Here is a 21966-nt window from a genome sequence, read left to right as displayed (position 1 = left end):
GAGAGGGAGAGTTGGATATTTTTATTAATAAGCAGACAGACTCAGGTGAGGGGCGGAGCGAGGCCTCTCTCAGCTCTTCTCCCGCCTATATTAACAAGAAAAAAAAATGCCCGTCTCAAGCCGAACCACTCTTTAAAAAAAAGGGAGAAAGACTTTTTTAAAAAGACAGCCGCCAGAAAACCAACTCCGCACTTCGGCGGGGACCAGGCAGGGCGAGGCCTGGCCCACTTTGAGGTGGGCGCTGGGCAGCGGCGTGCATTGCGCAGGCGTGCACCTGTACGGGTGCAGGGGCCACAGGCTCGCATTTGTCCGCCCCCGCCTCGCGCGCCCCCGCCTCTCCTGGCTTTCCATCCAGTAGGCCCCGCCTCGCCGGCTCTGCGCTGGGTCTTCTCCTGCAGTTGCCCTGTGGCTCCGTGGGCGGGTAAACTGCGTGTTGCTGCGTCATCGTCAGTGGCCGGTTTGAATGAGACTCTCGTCGCACCCGTGCTGCCGCCACTACCGCGCCTCCGCCTTGGCCGCCGCCACAGCTTCATCGCGTCCCTTTCCCTTCGACGCCCTTGCCAGGCCCAGCCTTCCTGCGCCGCCGCCGCCGCCCTTTGTGCCGCCATGCCGCTTTATTCAGGTGAGCTCTCCGCTCGCCCTGCGGTTCCGTTCTGTGCTAGGCCTCTGAGTAGGCCTGGCCTTCAGGCCGGGCACCCGGCTGAGAACGGGACGGGGGAGGGGATCGGGAAGGCGTGCGTCGGGGTGACTGCGGCGTGGCGATGACCCTGGCCCCTTTCTCTCTGCCCGCTATTTCTGAGCTCTGCAGCTTGAGGGACTGCTGCCCCTCCTGGCCCTGGGTGGGTGGGGGAGTGGAGATGGGGAGCGCAAGTCAGCCACTTGGAGTGGTGACTCTGCAGAATAGTTTCTGTCGCTGTCCTAGTGAACCGGGAGAGGTGAGGGTGTGTCCTGAGGCACCCGGGAGCAGGCTAGAGGTGTAGCGGGGCTTTTCTTGGGCTCATTAGTGGTAGCTGTGGAAGGGAGGGGTAAGGGTGGGATGGAAGGACTGGAGATGGAAGGTTAGCTTTCATCGTGCTTGGGGTTTCTGTCAGTAGCTTCCCATAGCTTACCCTTTGCAGCCTTTGGCTCAGGCATCCTTTTTATACCAATTTCAGTTTTATCCTGAGGCATACTGCGAACTTTTTGCTTTGCTTTCATTTCATCAGACGTTACATTGGGCTTCTGTGTCTGAAGCATAGCGTTAGCATTGAGACTTAGATGAATACAGATATCCACAGGCGTAATTTCCTTTTAAATGGCGTTTGACAGTTTTTGTTTTATTTTATTTTGCTCCAAGGTATTGGCCAGGGATCACATTTTCACTTAGTTAATGGCCCTTGCTGTTTCTTAGTCTTATTCAAAATGGCACCTGAAATGTATGTAGTGGCTTCGGTTAGCTATGGATGTGTGATTCATTGGCCATTCCTGACTTTATCATGATTCCTTTATTGAAGATTCAGCATTTTCAAAGAATGGTATGAAACAAAGGAATAATGTTTAATCTCGAGGTTGATTCTTGATGTTCTAGAATCTTGAATGCTTTAATGATTGCTCTATGTCTTTCTAAAGCCATGATTAACAGTAGAATGGTACTTGAAATATTCTATTTATGCAATGGAGAACTGAGGGGTTATCAATTAAGTAATGGCAATAAATACCAGTGTATGCTAATATGTAAACACACTACCAACATCTCTCTGTTCCCCTCAAAAATACTTAATATTTACCAAACTTTCTATCTTAAACATTAAGTTCTATCTTAAATATTTAATCATATCTTTTCCTTATTTCCAAAATGAGAGAATTGGGGTAGATTTCTAAGGTTTCTTCCTTTGACTTCTCCATTTTGAGATTCTGTATATCAGGTTCTGCAAAAACCTCTATATTAAAATGAGAACGTTTTAAGTACCATTTCATAAGTTTTAGTAAAAAAATAAATATCCAGATTGGTATATGGGTAAGGATAAGTGCCATAAAAATTAATATGTATACCTGGCACAAAGCTAGTGTTTTTATAACGTTGCTTTGTTTCAATCTTGAACATAATCCTGTGATACTGGTAGGATTCTCTTTGATGGGTGAGCAAAAAATTAAAGTAACTTGTTCATGGTGACACAGCTAAGTCAATTTCAGATGGGTTCTTCATTATTTCTTAAATTTTTTTTTTAATATTTATTTTTGAGAGAGAGAGAGAGAGACACACACACACACACACACACACACACACACACACACACACACACACACACGGCATGAGCGGGGGAGGGGCAGAGAGTGAGGGAGACACAGAATCTGAAGAAGGCTGCAGGCTCTGAGCTGTCAGCACAGAGCCAGACATGGGGCTTGAGCTCACAAACCGTGAGATCATGACCTGAGCCAAGTCGCACGCTCAACCAACTGAGCCACCCAGGTGCCCCTCTTCTTCATTATTTCTAACACTGTTTTGGTTTTGTCCTGTTTTTTTCTTGTGCTATTGTTCTATGTTCCTTGCTTATTTCAAGATTACAGTTGTGCCCTCTTCAAACCCATTTCCCCACCTGCTGCTAGAGTGATAACAATGTTCAAAATAGACTGAAGTGGCCTTTAAAAAAAACCTTTCAGGAATTTTACATTTCTATAACATAAAGCCCAACGCCTGTATGTTTTAGCATGACTTATTTATCTTTCTTGACTTGATCCTTGGCCAGTTTCCAGTTCCAGCTTCTTACCCCTCTGGGAATTACTTAAATCTCAGAACACATAATGCAGTTTTATGCTTTTGATGTTTTTCTTATCTTTTCCAGGAATGCTTATATATCCAAAGTGTCTGGATAACATCTAATTTTTTCTTTGAGACTCAACTCAAAGTTGATAGCCAAAGGCACCCCTATAACTATTAGTTAAACATCTGACTCTTGATTTCAGCTCAGGTCATGATCTCATGGCTTATGAGATCAAGTCCCTCATTGGGCTCTGTGCAGCTGGCGTGGAGGCTGCTTGGGATTCTCGCCCTCTCTGTCTGCCCCTCCCCGGCTTGAGTGTGTGCTGTCTCTCAAAAATAAATAAATAAACATGTTAAAAAAAAAAAAAGTTGTGGGCACCTGGGTGGCTCAGTCGGTTGAGCATCCGACTTCAGCTCAGGTCATGATCTCGCACTCTGTGAGTTTGAGTCCCGTGTAGGGCTCTGTGCTGACAGCTCAGAGCCTGGAGCCTGCTTTGGAGTCTGTGTCTCCCTCTCTCTCTGCCCTTCCCCTGCTCATGCTCTGTCTCTCCCTGTCTCAAAAATAAACATTAAAAAAAAAAAATTTAAAAAAAAAGTTGATAGTTGTAACTAAAAGTTATCACTTTTTCCAGGAAATTGTTCTTCACTCATGAAGCTTTCCTTTGTGATCTTGGAGCATTTATAATATTTATATGGTATTGTTAATTATTTTAACTTTTTCTCCTCCAGTCTCTCTTCTTACTAGATTCAAGGTTCATAGAGTCTCCCCAATACTTGTTACTGGGCTTATTGAATGAATGCTAAACACATTAATTGAATTGGTGAAAGAATTGGGATTTATAGTAAGGATTAGTTGTTCATATTTTGGTCTTACAGGAAAACAGACAACTATTGTGAGATTTTCATTTGAATAGGTGTGAAGTTTTCAGTGGAAACCAACTATTACTTCTTCTTATGTATTTTAATTTTTTTAATGTTTATTAATTTTTGACAGAGACAGAGCGTGAGTGGGGAGGGGTAGAGAGAAAGAGGGAGACACAGAATCCGAAGCAGGCTCCAGGCTCTGAGCTGCCAGCACAGAGCCCGATGTGGGGCTCAAACTCTGGGACCGTGAGATCATGACCCAAGCCAAAGTCAGACGCCTAACCGACTGAGCCACCCAGGTGCCCCTCTTTTTATGTATTTTAAAAGTTAGCTCTTTTTTGAGGCAGATTGAAATTTTTTTATCATATGATAAATATATGTAACATAAAATACTATTTTAAAAAATGTTTATTAAACATTTTTTTTTTACCATTTTAATTTATTTTTGAGAGCTAGAGACAGAATGTGAGTGGGGTAGGGGCAGAGAGAGAGGGAGACCACAGAATCCGAAGCAGGCTCCAGGCTCTGAGCTGTGAGCACAGAGCCCGATGTGGTGCCAGAACCCACAAACCATGAGATCATGACCTGAGCTGAAGTCAGACGCCCTACTGACTGAGCCACCCAGGCACCCCTAAAAAATATTTATTTTTGGGAGAGAAGAGTGTGTGCACATGCACAACGTTGGGGGGAGAGGTGGGGACAGAGGATCCAAAGCAGGCTCTGCACTGACAGTATAGAGCCTGATGCAGGGCTTGAACTCACAAACCATGAGATCTTGACCTGAGCCCAAGTCGGACACTTAAGCGACTGAGCCACCCAGGTGCCCCTATTTTAACCATTTTTAAGTGTACCTTTTTTTTTTTTTTTTGTCATTAAGTACATTCATGTTGTTGTGTGACTATCATCACCGTCTACCTTCAGAACTTTTTCATGTTCCTAGACTGAAACTCTGTACCTTTTAAAAATAACTCTGCATTTCCCCTCACCCACAACTCCTGGCAGCCTCCATTCTACTTTCTGTCTCTATGAATTTGACTACTGTAGGTACCTTACATAAGGGAAATCATAGTATTTGTCCTTTTGTATCTGGCTTATTTTGCTTAGTGTATCATCCATGTTGTATAGCAGGTGTAAGAATTTGATTACTTTTAATTTTTTTTATCTTAGAGTACGTGCATAGACAAGGTGGGGAGAGGGGTAGAGGGACAGAGAAAAAAGAATCATAGGTAGGCTCCACGCTCAGCATGGAGCCTGATCTGGGGCTCAGTCCTATGACCCTGGGATATGACTTGAGCCTAAATCAAGGGTCACATGCTCAACTGACTGAGTCACCTAGGCACCCCTGAATTTCATTACTTTTTAAAGCTGAATACTGTCCATTGTATGTCTGTACCGTATTTTGTTCATCTGTTGATGGACACTTGGATTGCTCACATCTTTTAGGTTATTCAGAATAATGTGCTGTAAACACTGGGTGTACAAATATTCATTTGAGTCCTTGCTTCACACTTTTGGGTATATATTTAGAAATGGAATTGCTGGATCACATGGTAAGTTTAATTTTTTAAAGACCCTCCATACCTTTTCCACAGTGGCTGTACTGTATTTTATATTCCCATCAGGAATATAAAGGGTTCCAGTTTATTTACATCCTCAGCAGCACTTGGTATTTTCTTTCTCTTCTTCTTTTTTAATAGCCATCCAAATGATTAAAGTAGGATTTTTTAATAATTGTATCTTTGGATTTTTCTTAATATTTGACCACTTCTGGCTTAGGAACCACACCTTTCAATTCTCCCATGGAGCTTTTCTTATAATCCAGAATCTGTATTCCTTGACCTGTTTTAAATATGCTTTATTTTTACAAGCATTTTTTTCTTCTCTCAAATTATCTTTCTAAACTTTATTTTTCTATTCCAGTTGTATGTACTAATTTTAATAGTTGCTTAGTTAAACATATTTTGAAGTCCTTGAACCTCATTGTGGGAAGTATTTCAGTGTGATCATATTTTGCTGAGATTATTAGGGTAGGATTCAGAAGACTTGAATATTTACTATTTTGTGATGTTAGTGAATCAGTCATGTTCAGACCCCATTTCTGTGTCAAGTAAGAAGTTGGGTTAGATTCATTTAAATTTTATTCAGGACCTACTGCATTCACATCATTCCTGATAAGGTAGGCATTGTGAGCATATTAAGAGGAATGACAGGCTAGTTCTTGAAAGCCAAACTAATAGGTTCCCTGGGGATCTTCTAAATCTAAAGTCCTGTTATTTTATAAATTAAAAAAGTAAATTATGGTTTTATTTCCAGTTACTGTGAAATGGGGAAAGGAGAAGTTTGAAGGTGTAGAATTGAACACTGATGAACCTCCAATGGTGTTCAAGGCTCAGCTTTTTGCACTGACTGGAGTCCAGCCGGCCAGACAGAAAGTTATGGTGAAAGGAGGAACGTTGAAGGTAAAGTCCAAATTTTCATTATATGATATTATATAATGACTGCAAAGACCAGAAAATGCAGCAGTTGAGGTATTTTATTTGGTGAGAGTATATAGTCTATGAGATTAAAGTGGTTTTATTCATGTTAGTGTAGGAAAGAACATTAAAGCATCATCAAAATTTTTATTTTAAAATGCATTGTATCAGTGAATACTCCTGGGGGGTCAGAGGAGTGTGGAACTTTCCATGTATCTCTGTTTGGATTTTTTTCCTGTGAGGGTGTGTTAAAAGTATTTTGTTTAGACAAATACAAAAATCTGTGTATATATCCTTAGTAATTTCCTGTTATAGGAGTGGAGAAAATTTTATCTCTGTTAGAAATATGGAAGTTGCTTAAAAGGAAAAGACCACAGAAAGTATTTTTGTACATACATTCAAATGTTGTAAATCAAAGTATTACAACATCTTTACCAAAGCCCCAGTTCTGGAATACTGGAAAACTGTTAATTTTTTATTTTGGCCTGTTTTGCATTCTACTCATTAAAAAGGAGCTCCTATCACTTAAGAGTAATTACTATCTAACACCTACTTGGTGACAAAAAATTTTGCTTAAAAAGAGCAGGGAACATAATTTTCCCTTGGAATGATCACATTGACTACAATTATGAGTTTAAGCTTACTGGCATCATTGGTGATGGGCCACAAAAAGATGCAAGTATTATTGTTTGTAATACTATGTAAGTATAGTTTTAAAAAGGTACTATCCTCAAGAGTTAGGTATGAAATACTGAAGAGCTGTAGGTAACTATAGAGATAGGGCTTGGTTGCCCCTGTAAGCTGGGCAGTAAGAGATGTTGGTGAAGAAAACATTGTTTTCCCTCCAAGTTACAGTATGAGCTTTTGGTCATTAGGGAGGTTGGTAACCTAATTTGTGATGAGCTGTATACTGGTGGTGTACTGTGGAGAATTACAGAAAAATGGTAATTAAATGAAACTGACTACTGATAGTTATCACTTACTGAATACTTATTCTGTTCCAGGCTTTTATTTTATTTAATTCTCACCTATATGTATTTTAAAAATGAGAATAAATGTGTTTTATAATTTCATAAATGAGAAAATTTAGCATCAGAGAGATTATTATTATTTTAAGTGTTTATTTTTGAGAGGGAAGGAGGAAGGAGCAGAAAGAGAGGGAGACAGAGGATCCAGAAGTGGGCTCTGCACTCATAGTAGAGAGCCTGATGCGGGACTCGAACTCAAACTGTGAGATCATGACCTGAGCTCATGTCCATCTTTAAAATTTTTTTTTTTTTAATGTTTGTTTATTTTTGAGACAGAGAGAGACAGAGCATGAACGGGGGAGGGTCAGAGAGAGAGGGAGACACAGAATCTGAAGCAGGCTCCAGGCTCTGAGCTGTCAGCACAGAGCCCGACGCGGGGCTCGAACTCACGGACCGTGAGACATTGACCTGAGCCGAAGTCGGCCGCTCAACCGACTGAGCCACCCAGGCGCCCCTCATGTCCATCTTTAATAAGCTGAGCCTCCCAGGCACCCCAGTGTCGGAGAGATTTAAGTAATATATAGTAAGGCACCAGAAGATTTACAAGTCAGGCAGATCTGGGTTCATTTTCCAATTTTGTGTGAGCTCAGATAACTAAGTGATCTGAGGGAGCATATATAGTTACCATTCCTTATGATTTGTAGTAATAACCCTTAAACTGAGAAGGGCATTTAGGAAGTTACTGTTGGGCTTTAAAGCAGGGTGTCCAGAGAGCTAATTAGTGGCACCATCAAAGGGAAGCATATTGAGTGCCTGGCATCTTCAGTAAAAGGGAAGGAGTAACATATGTGGAGTTTAAGAAACAAAGTAGATGAACATAGGTGAAGGGAAGAAAAAATAAAATAATAAAAACAGAGGGAGGCAAACCATAAGAGATTCTTCACTTTAGAGAACAAACTGAGGGTTGTAGGAGGGGAGGTTCATGGGAGGGTTGGGCTAAATGGGTAATGGGCATTAAGGAGGTGCTTGTGGTGAGCACTGGGTGTTGTATATAAATGATGAATCACTAAATTTACTCCTGAAACCAATACTACACTTTATGTTAACTAACTTGAGTTTAAATAAGTCTTGGAAGAAAAAAAAAAAAAGGAAAAGTACTGAGGTTAGGCAAAATACCTGTGGGCCAATCATGGCATGAAAAAAAATATCTGGTTTTAATTGAATATATTGAGGTAAAAGTATTTAATTGCTTCATAGATGTGAAATTTAGGATTTGAAAAACATTTGTAGACACAGCAGATATTATTAAGGGTTAGTTTGCCTCTGGTAATCCTGGTATAATTTTTTCTTAATGTTTATTTATTTTTGGGAGAGAGAGTGTGAGTGGGGGAGGTGCTGAGAGGGAGAGAGACAGAGGATCTGAAGTGGGCTCTGCACTGACAACAGAGAGCCTGATGTGGGGCTCAAACTCATGACTTGAGCCAAAGTTGAAGTTAGACACTTAACCAACTGAGCTACCCAGGCACCCCCCTGGTATAATTTTTAATAGCACTTTGATTCCTAAGAATCTCCTACTTTTGGTAATAAATTATATAATTGTTCTAATTATGTAGATCTTATTTTATAAATTACTCTTCATTCCTGTCCTGTAAGCTAGTTATTAGCTTTGCTAGTTGTATACATGCAACAAACATGCAAAAAAATTAGTATCTGCCATCAATTAAATGTTTTTTAGTCTTTTTGGAACTGTTAGGTTTATTGTCTTTTAGATTGTGGCTTTTGTAGTTTAAGCAATTGTTAGACTTACTGGCTTTAAGACTGTGCATGTGTGCCCTTGTGTGTGAGAGTGGAGGAGGGGCAGAGAGAGAGGGAGACTGAGAATCCCAAGCAGGCTCCCACTGTCAGTGCAGAGCCCGAAGTCGGGCCCCCATCCCAGGAACTGTGAGACCATGACTTGAACTGAAATCAAGATTTGGGATGCTCAACCCTTCCAGCCAGGTGCCACCCCCCCACCCCCAAGTATTTTTGATTATAGTAATTTTAAGTAAAATGTACATAAAGAAAAAACTGTTTTGGAGTAGCTTTTTTTGTTGTTTTTTAAAGTTTATTTCTTTTGAGAGAGAGTGGGGGAGGGGCAGAGAGAGAAGAGAGAGAGAATCCCAAGTAGGTTCCACACTGTCAGTGCAGAGCCCAACATGGGGCTTTGAATCCATCAACTGTGAGATCATGACCTGAGCTGAAGTCAAGAGTCAGACACTTAACTGACTGAGCCACCCAGGTGCCCCTGGATACCTTTAAAATTAGTTGATTATTAGAATATGTTCAATTTATACAGCCGTGGTTAAATGTTTTTTATTTGTCTTTAAAACAGGATGATGATTGGGGAAACATCAAAATAAAAAATGTAAGTATTATCATAACACTTATTATAATGCAATTTCTTAATTATTATACCAAAATACATTCTAAATGCCTTTTTCCATATATATATGTATATATATGTTCCAGCACTATCTGTTGAAAATACTTGCCTTTTCCCGTTGACTCATCTTGGAGTCTTTCTTGAAAATCACTTGGAATTGTATTTTTGGACTCCTGTGTCATTGATACATTTGATTACAACTTAGTTACTAAAATTTGTAAGTCTTGAAATGAGATTAAGTTCTCCAACCTCTGCCAGAATATTTTAGCTTCTTTGCATTTTCTTCTAATTTTAGAATAAGTCTGTTAATTTTTACAAATGGACTCCTGGAATTTTGAGATTGTATTGGTTCTGTAGTTCATTTTGGGGAGAATGGGCATCTTCCTATTGAGTATTAAAATGCTTAACTATGATGTACTCTATTTAGGCCTTTATATTCTCTTAGCAGAATTGTGTAGCTTCTCTGTGTAGATAGAGATCTTCATGGTTTTTGTTAGATTCTTGGAATGTAGTGTTTCTTGGCTGTTGAAAATGATATTTTAAAAAAATTTTGTTTTCTAGTTCATGGGTAGATCGGTTTATTTTTATCCTGACCTTACTAAATTCACTTAATACTTTGAGTAGTTACTTTCTAGATCCCCTTGGGGCTTTTTATGTACATGTGCATGTTTTCTGCAAATAGAGTTATTTTTACTTCTTCCTTTCCAGTCTTTAAGATTTCTTTTTATTGCCATACTTCCCTGGGCTAGGACTTCTAACACATTGTTGAATAGAAAGTGATGAAAATGGGCATCTTTGTTTTATTCTAGCTCACTCATTTCATGAAGACCTTTTAAATTATGAATGGCTGTTGAATTTTGTTAAGTGCTTTTTGTGGTTATTAAAAAGGTCATATGATTTTCCTACTTTACTCTGATAATCTGGTTAGTCTTCTTGATTTTTAATTGTTAAACCTGGCATTCCTGGGATGTGTGGCTTTCATACTTTTTGGTGTTTGTGACCCCATTTATACTCTAATATTATTTCTAAACCCCAAAGAGTTTTGTATATGTGAGTTATATCTATTGATATATTAGAAATTAAAACTGAAATTAAACTATTTAGAAATAACAATAACAGACGCATTACATGTTAATTTTTTTTTGTAAATGTTTTCCAAAAAATACATGAAATGACTGGCAGCGTTCTATGTTTTTGCAAATCTCTTTAAAAGCTAGCTTGGGGCGCCTGGGTGGCTCAGTCGGTTAAGCGGCCGACTTCGGCTCAGGTCATGATCTCACAGTCCGTGAGTTCGAGCCCTGCGTCGGGCTCTGTGCTGACAGCTCAGAGCCTGGAGCCTGTTTCAGATTCTGTGTCTCCCTCTCTCTGACCCTCCCCTGTTCATGCTCTGTCTCTCCCGGTCTCAAAAATAAATAAAATGTTAAAAAAAAAATTTAAAAAAAAGCTAGCTTAATTAGAAGATAATTGAACTCTCATATTTGTTCATTCAGTATGTTGTGATATGTTGTTTTGGTTGAAGTATTTATAAGAAATCTGGCCTCACATAGTCAAATAGTGGGAAAAGGGAGTGGTCTTTTAAGATAAAATCGTGAACATTCTTCTTTCCTAGTACACCAGAACTTAACATGTGATAGTTTATAATTGGTTAGTTTGTGGTAGAAACCACATCAGTGACCTTTCCAACATAAACATCTATTTGTCTGTTTTGCACTTACAGTGGATCTTAATTCTTGTGCATGATTTTGTAACATCATGTATTGGTCATTTGGAAAAGACTCGTTTCCTAAGTTTTTTAGATCTTACATATGTTAATGTATTTTAATATACAATACCAAAAAATGGCTTTCATTAATATCACCACCAACCTCAACAGTACATAGAGCTGCCAAGTACCTAGTGACAGATGTAACATTCTAATTTTCACGCAAAAGCTCTAATTTTGTCATCAACTATAGTCCGTTTTTCCTAAGGCATCAAGCTCACTTCATTTATTTTTGAGAAAATGTTGGCTAAATAGTCAAGTATAAAAACCCATAATTTGTAGTTGTTGTAAGTAAAAATGGTATTTCATTACAAAAGCAACTACTCCAGGGGTGCCTGGGTGGCTCAGTCGGTTAACCATCCAACTTTGGCTCAGGTTATGATCTCACGGTTCATGAGTTCCAGCCCTGCATCGGGCTATGTGCTGACAGCTCAGAGTCTAGAGCCTGCTTTGGAATCTGTGTCTCCTTCCCTCTCTGCCCCTCCTTCCCTCCTCTCTGTCTCTCTCTCTCTCAAAAATAAACATTAAAAAAAATTAAAAAGAAAGCAACGAACTAGTTGCTAGAACTAGTTTGCAACTCAGACATTTATGAAAGCTTATCCTGAAGAAAATAATCATACTTTGGTATGCAGATATGTTGTTCTCATTGATTTTTTTTTTTTCTTAAAACAGATTTTTTTTTTTTAATTTTTTTTTCAACGTTTTTTATTTATTTTTGGGACAGAGAGAGACAGAGCATGAACGGGGGAGGGGCAGAGAGAGAGGGAGACACAGAATCGGAAACAGGCTCCAGGCTCTGAGCCATCAGCCCAGAGCCCGATGCGGGGCTCGAACTCACAGACCGCGAGATCATGACCTGGCTGAAGTCGGACGCTTAACCGACTGCGCCACCCAGGTGCCCCAGATTTTGTTTTTTAGAACAGTTTTAGGTTCATAGCAAAAACTAAGTGGAAGATACAGAGCTTTCCCACATATCCTCCTCCCTACACATGCAGAGCCTTCTCCATTACCAACATCCCCTACACATAATTTGGCACATTTGTTGTAATTGATCAACATGCATTGACACATCATTGGTACCCAAATCCATGGTTTACATTAGGTTTCATTCTTGGTGTTGCATATCCTGTGAGTTTGGACAAATGTATAATGACATGTATTCGCTAATATGGTATCATTACAGAATAGTTTTACTGTCCCCCCCCCCCCCCCCGCCCCAAATTCTGTATGCTGTGCCTGATCCCTTCTTCCCTTCAACCCTCTGATAACCACTGATATTTTCATTGTCTCATGGGTTGGCCTTTTTCCAGAATGTCCCATATTGGAATCTTACAGTATGTGGACTTTTCAGATTGACTTCTTTCACTTAGTAATCTACATTTAAGTTTCCTCCATGCCTTTTCATGGCTTTGATAGTTCAGTTCTTTTTAGCGATGAATAATAGTCCATTTTCTGGATATACCACAGTTTATTCACCTACTGAAGGAGATCTTGGTTGCCAGAAGTTAAGTTTTTATTTTTATTTTTTTTTATTGGATGCTTCCCATTCCATAGCACAGAATATGAAAAAGGAATGTACTCAAAGGTTGAGATTTAATAATCATTTTTACCAGTTCATTTGATGTCATTACTTTGATATGTGTTAAACTGTTAAAATTTTTTGCACTATTAGTGCAAGTGTCTGCACAATGAACAAGGGACAGTAACTTCCTTGGTATTATGAAAACAGCTTTGATTGTGTTGACTCTGTGAAAGAATTTTAGAGGGGTTGACAAACACTTGGAGAATGGGACAAACCCATTAAATCATGTATTTATCTCATTTATATATTGCTGGATTTTATTTTCTCATTTTAAAATTATTACTATTTTTTTAGTGTTTATTTTTGAGAGAGAGAGAGCGCAAGTGGGAGAGGAGCGGAGAGAGAGGGAGATACAGAACCTGAAGCAGCTCCAGCTCTGAGCTGTTAGCACAAAGCCTGACTCAGGCCTCAAACTCACAGACCACGAGATCATGACCTGAGCTGATGTTGTATGCTCAACCAACAGAGCCATCCAGGCGTCCTTCATTTTTTTAAAAAGGATATTCATATATATGTTCATGAGGAATATTAGTATTTTTATTTGGGGATGTATTCCCTCCCCTTTCTTTTCTAAATGAGTTTGTGTAAGATTAGTATAATTTCTGTAAGTACTTGATTAGAATTCATGGATAAATTATATGGAATTGGATTTTCTATGTTGGAATTTGATTAATACTCAGTTTCTTTAATAGATAAAGGGTATTTAGATTTTCTCTTTTTTATGTCCATTTTGGTGATTTTTCTCTTTGAGAAAATTTGTTTAAATATATGGAATTTATTGGCATAATAGTCATTGCCAGAATAATCATTAATTATTCTTTTGTATTTATCTTTATTTGTTGATATTCCCCCTCTTCATTCCTGATACTAATGTGTCTTTGCTTTTTGGGGGGGGGGGAGGGTGGTTAGTGTTGCTAAGGATTTATCAGTTAATCTTTTCAATTTTTGACTCTGTTGATATATTACCTATTTTCTATTTTATTGATACCTACTTTTTAAATTATTTCCATTTTTCCTACCTTGGATTTACATTGCTTCATTTTATTGCTTTTTAAGGTGTGTGCTTAAATCATGGACTTTTTTTGGGGCACCGGGGTGGCTCAGTCGGTTAAGCGTCCGACTTCGGCTCAGGTCATGATCTCACGGTCCGTGGGTTCGAGCCCTGCATCAGGCTCTGTGCTGACAGCTCAGAGCCTGGAGCCTGTTTCAGATTCTGTGTCTCCTTCTCTCTGTGACCCTCCCCCGTTCATGCTCTGTCTCTCTCTGTCTCAAAAATAAATAAACGTTAAAAAAAAAATTTTTTTTTTTTAAATCATGGACTTTTTTTATATCTTCTTTGTTCATGTAGACACTTAAAATTATTTATCTTTAATTGCTTGTGGTTGTATCCACAATTTTTGATATACTATGTTTTTATTATGCAGTTAAATATTTTCTTCTGTTTTTTTTGACTGATAGATTGTTTAGAACTATGTTGTTTCATCTCCAGTTATTTGGGCCTTTTTCTAGTATGTTTGTGTTATTCATTTCTAATTTGATTCTGTTACAGTCCCATAACATACCAATATTATTTCGGTCCTCTGAAATTCATTGACCCTTGTTGTATGGGCTGTGTATGGCCCAGAAAGCCTACAATATTTATTGTATAGCCCTTAATAGGAAAAGTTTGCTGCCTCTTAGTATAAAGAGTCCTAAGATGATGTTTTTGAACTGCTCCTCTAGGGTTTATATTACATATCTTTAACTTATCTGCCTTAAATAACAAATGACTTCAAGTATAATGTAAGATTTTTCTGATAGTATACTTCCATTTTTCTGGTCTTTGCTGCTATTGTCATACAATTTATTTCTACATGTTAGAAATCTTATACTTGATTCCTATTTTTGCTTTAAATAATTATTTAAAGAGGTTAAAAATGTATAAAAGTCATATTTACCATTTTTGTCATTCTTCCCCTTGGATCCAAATATAGATTTCCAGCAGATACCATTTTCTCCTGCCTGAAGAACCTCTACATTTCTTGCAGAGCATATCTATGAATTTTTCTCATAGCTCATTTTGTTTTTCTGAAGAGCTCTTTCTTTATGTCACCTTCATTTTGAAAGACATTTTTGATAGGTATAGAATTCTAGATTAACACTTTTTCAATACATGAAAACTTTTCTGATTTGCATAGTTGCTGTCATTCTTTTGTTCCTTTGCATGTAATGGTTCTAGTTTTCCTGATGCTTTTGAGATTTTTCTCGTTGCTTTTCAGCAATTACGTGTTTTGGAGAGGTTTTCTTTATGTTCTGTTTGAGCTTATTGAATTTGTGGGTTTTTAGTTTTTATTACATTTGGAAAAGTTTCAGCTGTTTCTTTGTTTTCTGTGTGCCCTTCCTTCACTCTTTTTTTTTTTTTTTAATGTTTATTTATTTTGAGAGAGAGAGTGAGAGAGACAGAATCTCAAGCAGGTTTCCCACTGTCACCGTGGAGGAGCCCCATGTAGGGCTCGAACCCACAAACTGAGATCATGACCCCAGCTGAAATAAGAGACGCTCAACCAACTGAGCCACCCAGGTGCCCCTCTCCTTTTTTGAGACTACAGTTAAACATATATTGGGTAGCTTTGCCCATTATACAGTTTTGGTTCCTTGAATTTGTGTGTGTGTGTGTGTATCCATCTTTCTTTTTTTTAAATGTTCATTTATTTTTTTTTTAATTTTTTTTTTTTTAACGTTTATTTATTTTTGAGACAGAGAGAGACAGACCATGAACAGGGGATGAGCAGAGAGAGAGGGAGACACAGAATCTGAAACAGGCTCCAGGCTCTGAGCTGTCAGCACAGAGCCCGACGCGGGGCTCGAACTCACGGACCGTGAGATCATGACCTGAGCCGAAGTCGGACGCTTAACCGACCAAGCCACCCAGACGCCCCTAAATGTTCATTTATTTTGAGAGAGAGAGAGGGTGCATGTGTATGAGGGAGGGCAGAGAGGGAGAGAGAAGATCCCAGGCAGGTTCCACACTCAGCACAGAGCCTAATGCGGGGCTCTATCTCAGGAACTGTGAGATCATGACTTGAGCTGAAACCAAGAGTTGGACCCCTAAGCGACACAGCCACCCAGGTGCCCTGTATCTTTTCCTCTCTTGATGGATATTTGTGTTTATACTTTTTGACTATTATGAACAAAACTGCAGTGAACCTTCATTTTCCTTGAGTAAATACCTACGAGTGATGCATATTTTCATTTTCCTTGAGTAAATACCTAAGAGTGAAATTGCTGGATCATGTGGTTAAGCTATATATTTAACTTTGTAAGAAACTGCCAAATACTTTCCATAGTGGTGGTCGTACCATCGTACATTCCTGTGAACAATGTATGATGGATCCAGTTGTTCTGCATCATCACAGCATTTGATTGTTGTCAGTCATTTTTCTTTTCACCTTTGTGGTGGGTGTATAGTGATGCTTTCTTGTGGTTTTAGTTTACATTTATGTGATGACTAATGATATTGAACAGATTTCATGAGCTTATGGGCAACTTGTTTATCTTCTGTTTGTGAAACATATGTTCAAATCTTGACCTATTTTTAATTGGATTATTTTCTTAATTGCATTTTGTATATTCTTTAAAAAAATTTTTTTAATGTTTATTCATTTTTGAGAGACAGTGACAGAGCTTGAGTGGGTGAACTGCAGAGAGAGAAGGAGACACAGAATCTGACAGGCCTCAGGCTCTGAGCTGTCAGCACAGAGCCTGATGGGAGGCTTGAACTCATGATGTGGGATCATGACCTGAGCCAAAGTCAGACGTCCAACTGACTGAGCCACTCAGGCGCCGCCCCCCCCTTTTTTAAATCTCTTTGCATTTTGTATATTCTTGATGTATATTGGAATCAAGTCTTTTGTGAGATACATGTGCTGTGATATTTTCTCCTAGTTTGTGTTTTTTAGTCTTTTATCTTAATGTGTTTTGTTGAGTAGTTTTAAATTTTGTTGAAGTATAATTTATCAGTTTCTTTTATGGTTTTGACTATTCGTGTCCCATCTAAGAAGTCTTTGCATGTGTCAAGGTCACAAGAGACTTCTGTTTTCTAAAACTTTTACAAGTTTTAGCTTTTATATTTAGGTATATCGTCTGTTTTGAGCAGACTCTTGTGTTTGTTGTTAACTAATGGTTGGCAGTTTATTTTTTTTTCCCATATGAGTGTTCACTGGTGAGAGCACATGTAAGTCTGTTTCTGGATTCTATTCTGTTGGTGTGTGTATATGTACCTTTATACCAATATTCACTTCCCACAGTCTTGATTATTCAAGACGTGATATCCAGTAATATTGTTCTTCTTTTTCAAAACTATTGGCTATTCTAAGATCTTTGCATGTCCTTTGCACTTTTTAGATTCAGCTTATTTTCTAAGAGTCTGCTGGGAGTTTGATTGGAATTACATTGATACTATATATCAAATTGGGACTTTTTTTTTTTTTTTTTAAGCTTATTATTTTGAGAGAGAGAGTGGGGAGGGGTGAGAGAGAGGGTGAGAGAGAATTCCCATTAACCGTGGGACCATGACCTGAGCCAAAATCAAGAGTCAGATGCTTCACTGACTGAGCTACCCAGGCACCCCTCAAATTGGGACATCTTAATATCGAGTCTTCTAGTTTACAAGCAAGGTATATACCTCTCCATTATTTAGATCTTAAAATTTCTCAAAACAGTATTTTATATTTTCAATATAGGGTCTTATACATGTTTTGTTAAATGTCAGTAAGTATTTCATGGTTTGATGGTATCATAAAGGTGTTTTTCAAATCTCATCTTTCGGCTTATTGCTAATATATAGAGGTAGAATTAATTATTATATATGGATCTTGTGTCCTGTGATTTTGCTGATTTTTACATATTGGGGTTTAGGATAATGTAGGTTGGTATACAGTCATGTTGCAAATAAGAATGGTTTTATTTTTTCCTTTTCAATTCCCCCTTTTATTTCTCTTTTTTTCTTTGCTTTATTTCACTGGTTAGGATTTTCAGCAGTGTTGAGTAGAAGTGGTTGATAGTAGACATCATTGCTTTTTCCCTGAATCTTAGGAGAAAAATCTCCAGTCTTGGCTGGAGTTGTTTTACAGATGTTCACCATTAGTTTGAAGAAGTTCTTTTCTGAAAGATTTTTTACACATGTTTCATAGAATTCTCCAGTGAAGCTTGGAGCTTTCTTTGTGGGAAGACTTTTAGTTAAGATTTAGTGTATTTAATAAATATGGGACTATTCAGATGTTAAATTTTCTTTTACATGAGTTTTGGCAATTAGTATCTTTTAAGGAATTGGTCCATTTAATTTACAGTTTAAATTGTTGACTTGATTGGCATAATATACTCTTAATATCCTTTAATTCTAGGGTTTGTAGTGCTATTTTCTCTCTCTCTCTCTTTTTTTTCTCTTGTATTGGCAAATTGTGGTTTCTCTCACTTTTTTCATTATCTACCCAGAGGTTTGTGTCAATTTCATTGATACCCCTGCCCCCACAGAAGAATCAACTTTGCTTGTTCACTTATTTTAATGTTTTCACTTCTTTGCTTCATTTCCTTCTTTTACTTTTTTTAAAATTTATTTGTTTTGAGAAAGAGACAGCATGCGCAGGGGAGGGATAGAGGGAGGGAGGGAAAGAGAGAGAGAGAGAAAACCCCAAGTTGACTCCGCGCTGTCAGCACAGAGCCCAAAGTAGGGCTCCGTCTCACAAACTGTGAGATCATGATCTGAGACAAAATCAAGAGTTAGACGCTTAACTGACTGAACCACCCAGGGGCCCCTACTTTGGTTTTAATGTATGCTTTTTCTAGCTTAATTTATTATTAATTTATTTTAACCCTTTTGCTTAACATTTATCTCTTTTGCCCAATTTTTTATTGTGTGTTTGCCTTACTGATTTTTTTTCTTTAGGTGCTTTTATATAGTGTAATTTTTTTTTTTTCTAGTTTTTCCTTTTAAATTTTGACTGGTAATTTAAACTTGGAAGTTTTCAAGATTTTTGCAGTCAGTGACATTAGTTCTTTCATCTTTTATGTCAATTTTAGAAAATCTTCCAGGAAAGCAAGATATATTTTGGATTCACTTACATGTTTGCGTAATTGTTTCAATTTTTACATCTTTAATTTGTAATTCATTTCCGGTATGGCATACCATGAGGTGAGAACTGATTATTTTTTTTCTAAATTATTGTTTAGTTTTCCTCAACCTTCTTCATTGCATAATCTATTTTCTTTAGTCTTTATTCTTTAGAAATTTCTTAGCTATTATTGTGTGTATAAACTTGCTACATGAATGCTTTTGTAAAGTTTCAGAAAGAAATAATTTGGAATCACATCTTTACAGTAATGTTTCCAGTTTAGAAATTGGATACTGCTGTGAAAATGTTGGGGTTCAGGAGTGATAGGTCATGAATGAATTCTTTACATGTCTTTGATACAGAAGGGGTGGTTTTATTAAAGCCACAGGGCAGGATCTGTGGGCAGAGAGCTGCACTGAGATGGTGAGGAGTGACAGATACATACTTTCAAGTTGCGAGGGGTTTAGGGATAGTATAAGTCTCTAAGGAATTTGGAAGCAAGGTTTCTAGGACCTTAAGGGGCTGTTAGGATAAGGTTTTTCACTACTGTCTAGTAAAACTTGGTCATGAGACTCTTTAGATGTATATCAGTGGGCTACACGCTTGGAAGATGATTGCTAACATATAGCTTGGGAGGGGGGTAGAGAGAAAGGAAGATTCCAAAGGAATTTTTTTATAGGATCCTGGAGGTCAGGCTAATGTCAAGCTAAGGTTGCCTTTTGCCTATAGCAATGTATAAACACTGAGGCAGCTAATAAGCTCCTTGAGGAAGGTTCCTCTGACTGTCTCGGGTACTTGTCAGTGGGCTATAAATTGTAAGGAATTTTCATTTTTTTCTATATTTCTTTTTAACTTTGTTCTCTACATCAATCATTACCTTCAGTTTATTATTTAGGTATTGTTTTTGTTTTTGGTTTTTTTGTATCTCTAAAGCTTTATAGGTTTTTTTTTAAATTAAAGTAGTACATATATCTTATTAGGTTTACTTTTTTAAATATTTTTTTCTTTTCTATTATATTTCTAAAATTATTGCAAGTATATTCTTTAAGTATTTGGTTTTCTTAGGATAGTTGTCTTTGGAAAAAAGATTCTTTAGTGATGGTTTAGTATTGCTTTGCCATTATCTTACAGAAAGCTTAAGTTAAAAATAACAGGTGATGGAGTGAAGGTTATTGGAGTTCAGCATAGGTACTATGAAGACTGAGTTTGTTAACTTTATTAATTTTCTTTCTTTGTATTTATTTAAGTTTATTTTTTATTTTTTTAAATTTACGTCCAAATTAGTTAGCATATAGTGCAACAATGATTTCAGGAGTAGATTCCTTAGTGCCCCTTCCCCATTTAGCCCATCCCCCCTCCCAAAATCCCTCCAGTAACCCTCAGTTTGTTCTACATATTTATGAGTCTCTTAGGTTTTGTCCGCCTCCCTGTTTTTATATTATTTTTGTTTCCCTTCTCTTATGTTCACCTGTTTTGTCTCTTAAAGTCCTCGTCTGAGTGAAGTCATATGATTTTTGTCTTTCTCTGACTAATTGCACTTAGCATAATACCCTCTAGTTCCATCCACGTAGTTGCAAATGGCAAGATTTCATTCTTTCTGATTGCTGAGTAATACTCCATTTTGTGTGTGTGTGTGTGTGTGTGTGTGTGTGTATGTGTGTGTGTGTGTACACACACACACACACATACACACACACACACATATATATACACCACATCTTCTTTATCCATTCATCCATTGATGGACATTTGGGTTTTTTCCATACTTTGGCTATTGTTGATAGTGCTGCTATAAACATGGGGGTGCATGTGTCCCTTTGAAACAGCACACCTGTATCCCTTGGATAAATGCCTAGTAATGCAATTGCTGGGTCGTAGGGTAGTTCTATTTTCAGTTTTTTGAGGAACCTCCATACTGTTTTCCAGAGTGGCTGCACAAGCTTGCATTCCCAACTTTATTAATTTTCTTAAAGGCTTTATTTTTAACTTATACACCCAACATGGGGCTCAAACTCACAGTCCTGAGATCAAGAGTTGCATGCTCCACTGACTGAGCCAGCTAGGTTCCCCAGCCTTATTAATTTTCTAATTTTAACCTCATGTAGAAATATTCATCTTCTTTTTTTTTTCTAACTTCTACTTCTGGCTTTTTTATTTTTTTTATTTTTTTTACATTTATTTATTTTTTGAGAGACCTAGAGAGACAGAGCACAAGTTGGGGAGGGGCAGAGAGAGGAGACACAGAATCTGAAGGAGGCTCCAGACTCTGAGCTGTCAGCACAGAGCCCAACGCGGGGCTTGAACTCACAAACCGTGAGATCATGACCTGAGCTGAAGTCGGATGCCCAACCGACTGAGCCACTCAGGTGCCTTCCTTTTTTTTTTTTTTTTTTTTTTTTTTTCCTTAAAATCTCCCTACTCTTCTTATGCACTCATGTCTTCTGTAGTAAGACATTGTTCACATTTCAGGATTACGAGATTTGAGGGGATATTGTTCTTCTATTTTATGGAATGTTACATATTATTGAATATAAATGTTCCCTTAGGCTGACAGTGTAGAATTATAAAATTGGATATTTTGAACTAACTTATGTGTTTGATGATTTTTAATAATGGAGGGTTTGATGCTCTCAAAATAATTCTATTCGAATGTAAATAATTGTTACAGTTAGAAATCGACATTTACAGAAAGAATCTTACCTGTGCTTAGTTTGTTATGGGGAGAAATGATTCCACTAAATGAGCGTTTCAAGAATTCCCTCCACTCCAGTATTGTAAACATTCTCACCTGTCTTAATGTTTATTTTTGAGAGAGAGAGAGAGAGACAGACAGAGTGTGAGCGGGGGAGGGCCAGAGAGAGAGGGAGACACAGACTCTGAAAGAGGCTCCAGGCTCTGAGCTTTCAGTACAGAGCTGAATGCAGGGTTTGAACTTAAGGACAGTGAGATCATGACCTGAGCCGAAGTTGGGCGTTTAACCAACTGAGCCACCCAGGTGCCCCCATTCTCACCTGTCTTTATGACAGTGTTTATTTTTCCCCTAGCTTCATTGAGGCATAATTGAT

The 21966-nt window shown here is 38.0% G+C and overlaps 1 protein-coding gene across 1 annotated transcript in view; it reads left to right on the top strand.

Annotated features, from left to right (window-relative positions):
- The first annotated feature begins 354 nt into the window (after positions 1–354).
- The window catches only part of USP14 (ubiquitin specific peptidase 14), a 50072-nt gene continuing 28460 nt past the window's right edge, over positions 355–21966 (top strand). The window contains exons 1-3 of the mRNA XM_060613393.3: positions 355–622; positions 5918–6063; positions 9418–9450. Of these exons, the coding sequence (XP_060469376.1) occupies positions 607–622; positions 5918–6063; positions 9418–9450 (195 nt within the window). The 5' untranslated portion in view covers positions 355–606. The remainder of the gene's footprint in view (positions 623–5917; positions 6064–9417; positions 9451–21966) is intronic.

The sequence above is a fragment of the Panthera onca genome, chromosome D3 (assembly GCF_046562875.1).
Source record: "Panthera onca isolate mPanOnc1 chromosome D3, mPanOnc1 haplotype 2, whole genome shotgun sequence".
NCBI classification, from domain to species: domain Eukaryota; kingdom Metazoa; phylum Chordata; class Mammalia; order Carnivora; family Felidae; genus Panthera; species Panthera onca.
The sequence above is the reverse complement of the archived record's forward strand: the minus strand, read 5'-3'. Positions and strand labels throughout refer to the sequence as shown.